Source organism: Cyprinodon variegatus, unplaced genomic scaffold (assembly GCF_000732505.1).
Source record: "Cyprinodon variegatus isolate N-32 unplaced genomic scaffold, C_variegatus-1.0 Scaffold1764, whole genome shotgun sequence".
Classification (NCBI taxonomy): domain Eukaryota; kingdom Metazoa; phylum Chordata; class Actinopteri; order Cyprinodontiformes; family Cyprinodontidae; genus Cyprinodon; species Cyprinodon variegatus.
This window is the reverse complement of record NW_015152217.1, coordinates 7,836-12,200: the sequence shown is the minus strand read 5'-3', so window position 1 is coordinate 12,200 and position 4,365 is coordinate 7,836. Positions and strand designations below refer to the sequence as shown.

Genomic DNA, 4,365 nt, shown 5'->3' with positions numbered 1-4,365 from the left:
CTGTGGAGTCAGCCGAAGAGGGACGACGAGGATGAAACTCATCAATTCCTAAAATGATTGTTTAGACTGCAGAGAAATCCAGAACTACATGTAGGATTCTGTTCTTATAAGCAGACCTCTGATCTTCTGTTGGGTCAAAAAAGGATTAGACAGATGTAGCCTGACAGGAAGTGATCAGGTGACATCATCTTTGGGGCCAATATAAATGCTCCAGATTTTGCTTCTCAGATTTTCTTTCACAGTTGGTTGTTTTTGAAGACTTGAAAGGAGCCGGGCCTCTGGCTGGACCGCCCTGAACTTTCAAAGGTTAATTAAGATCACGTTTGAAGAAGCTGGTGATCGGGTTCCACGTACTTTTGGTTAAAAGGTCCAAATTACATCCAGTCTTTGTCGTGTTTAAGAACTCCTAAAATCTCAGACAGCAGCTCTTGTTCCAGTTAAATTCATTTAATTTGAACATTTACAGAGAAATAAGAGCTGAAAGGGTTCATAAAAAAAAAGGCAAACCCAGAAAATCAACATTCCGATATACGGAGACCCAGATGGGTCAATAATATAAGAAACTTTTCATCACATGTAAATAATGAACTAGGTTTTACAAACGACCAAGTTAATTTCATTTTTTGCTTTTAGTTCTTCCAGGGAGGCTTTTATTTTGAAATTGAGTTCTCTGGTTAGACAGATGATAGTGTAGTAAAATATTTAATTCTTTAAGGATAATATCTAAAACAGCTTGTAAACATTACAGGGAAACTACGACTCCCATGATGCTTTTCAACAGGCAGTGTCCAATCCCAGAGTTCAAGTGAGATTACATTTAACAGACTTCTTTGACCTGAGGATTGTGGGTAGTGTATTTGGAGCTGCAGGAGGTCATGTTGGATTTAATCAGATGAAAAGTAAAAAAAAAAAAACCTAACTAACCCTGTGGCCCCACCCACTTTCAGATCCCGGTCGTTGCATATCAATTGGAAACATCCGAGGGCGTCTCCTCTGAAAACGCAGAGCGGAGACCACCAGGTGACACCATAAGGTCAGAGAGCGTATGACATCACTTCCTGCTGCTCAGGAAGGGGTCTTTGTGCGTCACATCGGATGGCAGCAGCAGGCAGATCAGCAGGCTGTGAGACCAACAAGGAGGAGGTGGGCAGGAATGAGGCGGAGCTTCATCTCAGATGTAGAACTGGTGATTGGCTAAGCTGTCCATGAAAGGCTGAACCAGGAAGTCAGTGGAGAAGTAAAAGATGAGGCCAAAGGTGATGGAGATGGGCAGTGCAGGCAGAGCTTTCTTAAAGATGGCCAAGAGGAGCAGCGTCAGGCACAGACCCTGCGGGTGAAAAAAACAAACAAAACATCAAGTTTGTTAATCTGATTCATTGCATGAATAATGTTTACTATTAACTAAAAGTCTTATTTTTTTCCCGCTTGTTTTCTTTATTCACCTTAACGGATTATTTTGTGTTTTTTAATGTTAATTTAAGCATTAAGATGGAAAAATATACGCAAATGTATATTATGATCACAGCATTGCTAATATTGTAATAGTACTTGCACAAAAAAGTCAACGGCAGATTATTTAATCCTATAGGAATCCTGTGGAGAGAAAGCAAAAGCTGAGATATGTGCTTTGGTTTTGTTAGCACCTGTTGAAGACGAGCTGCTGCATTTTGGAAACTGCATAGGTTAACGATTTATCTAATTCAAGCTACAAGATCATGTCCTAAATTGTACATCTTATTGGCGACCCCAAAAGAGTAATTAGATGTATTTTTAGCGGACGAAAACCGCCAGCCGCCAGAATCAGTTCAGAATTTTCACCGATCACAGTTTTACCAACAGGAAAAATAGAATAAATCACTGAAGACAAACAGGATTCTCACAAAGCCGTTGCCAATACATCTACACACATTCACACATCTAAGCAGTTTAAAGTCATAATTTCCTTATCTCTAATTAAATAGAAGACCCTTTAATTACTGGTGAGGCATAACTGTCCTTCTCTCCTATAATACAATAAAACTAGTTCTAAAAATACATTAATTCTGTATTTCCCTTAATTAATGTTAGTATAATGATGTTTATTAGTTACTGTATTTTTATTGTCAGCATATTAACAGTTTAAATGTCAAATACGGTAAGTAAAGACATTCCACGTGTGAGTTTCACTGCTGCCACCCTGTGGTTTAAAAGGGGAACTGCTTGTTCTAGAGCTGGAGAATTTCCTCCAATTTGAACACATCATTTGCCTGGGGTGGACATTTCTAATCCATTAAAAAGTTCAAAGCATTTAGAAAAATTGAAATTGGGAAAAAAAAAGGAAATACAAAAATAAACTGAAAATCATTGTAATGTAAAAAAAAAAAAGCTTTAAGTAACTTAGCATTTTATTTTAGTAACTTAGCATTTTCTTTCTTTGATTTTATTTCCTTTTATTTAAAAAAAAAATCAGAAAATTTGAGATTCAAATTTTTTATATTCATGTTTTATTTTTTTCAAATGTCTATTTTTCTACAGTTTTTTTTTTCAATTTCTCTTTGCTAGGTGAAGTTTCATGATTTAAATTATTATCAAAGACAAATACAAAACACCCCACTTGCTTTGACCAATAAAAATGTTGTTGCTAATGTCCAGCAGACCAATAGAAATGCGTCTTCCCTCTTCACTCCAGAGGAAAGCCCGCCCTCAGAAGTAAAGAGAATGTAATCTAAAAAATGAAATTTGGTATGAATCCAATTCATAAGACTAAATCTAAAAAAACAGAAACAAAAAAAATATATATTTTCTTAATTTTATTGAAATCTGAGAAATAAAATTCATATTGAAAATATCTCGAAATCTGAAAAAAAAGACCTTTTTTATAAATAAAAAGTCATGGTCTCTTCAAATTTCTGTATACAAATCTTGTTCTTTGCAAAACAAAAAAAAAATGGAATAAAAGTCACTCCATACATTTGTCTGTTTACAGCATTCTAAAACTGCCTCACGCTCTGACTCAGCACGACTGCCAGTTAACCTGCACGCACGGATGCACGAGCCATAGCGCACACAAAAGCTCCTCCGACGACGTACAGGAAACATGAGAATGCAGCAAAGAAAAAAAAATACGACGGCTTCACGGGGGACACACTTCAGGGGAAATTTTCTATGTCCAGAAATCCTTTAATGGGTTTCTTTTCACGTCTCTTTTCAAAACCTTCCAAGGCCTTAAACTTACTCTTTGAAATAAAAAAAAATAAAAAATGTCCACGAAAAACCAGAAACAGACACAAAAATCTGCATTCAATGTTAAAAGCAACAAAAAGAAACCAAAAACAGTTGAATCAGTAGGTTATATCTAACCACAGATCACAGAACTGCTTTTAACAGAGAACTCATGAGGAAAGTCTACATCCAAGGCAACAGTTATTGTGACTGGCTGAACAACCAAACTACTCTTTGGAAAGGCAGAGGAAATAAAATTATTGATCTTTTCCTGTGCTTATCAGCCTCCTTAAACCTGAAAACTTTGATTTGAAGTCCTGTTGTTTTAACACCTCCTCTTTATGATTGTTTCCTCATCCAGGGATATTTACCTAAACATGTGCTTCTGACCCTGAAGAAAAAACCCAGAAAATCCTGATGCCCTCTGCCTCACCAGGGGCATCAACACAAACCCCTGCAATCAACAACAACAAACATTCAGCTAAACTCACCTCAATACACTTAATTATGAATCCATTCAGTTTGATTAAATCCAGGAGCATCAAACCTTATGTAATCAAAACCTAAACGATTAACCTGAACTACATTTAGCTTTAAAACAATGATGGAAACAACCTCAATCTAATAGAACAGTAGATAATATCTGTTTTGTCTCCTGTAGAGTTTAACTCTCACCAGTCTGAGTATTAACTATCAGAGGGTCATGTCGATCTAACCAAGAATGAAATGTGGGATCGGCAGATTAACTCCTAACGAGTCAGGAGTGCTGGAATCTGAGGTGGATAATCTGTAGACAATCACACATCTGTTTGTATATCCAAGTAATGGTGTGTTTAACTGTCACCAGCTGGTACCGGTTCTAGGGGTGTAAATAATAATCGTTTTGTATCGATGCATCGATCCAACAGCCGACAATCCGATGCATCGACACGTCCGCAAGAGTATCGATTCATGTTTTTTTTTCCTCCGGTCTATTTTTATCGTAATTCTCCTCCCGTGCTGCGGTGGCGCTAAACCTATTTTGCCCTCCTACCTCGCTTCCTGGTTATACTCTTACATTAGTTTGTTGCAGTGAGCTTGACACAGACATTTTTAAATTATGCTCAATATTGAAGCGTGGTCTGAGCTACACACTGTGGGTCTAGATACGGCCGAGGCGGAGAG

The 4,365-nt window shown here is 37.3% G+C and overlaps 1 protein-coding gene across 1 annotated transcript in view; it reads right to left on the bottom strand.

Annotated features, from left to right (window-relative positions):
• Nucleotides 1–272: 272 nt before the first annotated feature.
• LOC107104490 (presenilin-2-like) overlaps nt 273–4,365 on the bottom strand; it is a 10,389-nt gene continuing 6,296 nt past the window's right edge. The window contains 1 exon segment of the mRNA XM_015404490.1: nt 273–1,327. Coding sequence (XP_015259976.1) covers nt 1,172–1,327 — 156 coding nt within the window. The 3' untranslated portion in view covers nt 273–1,171.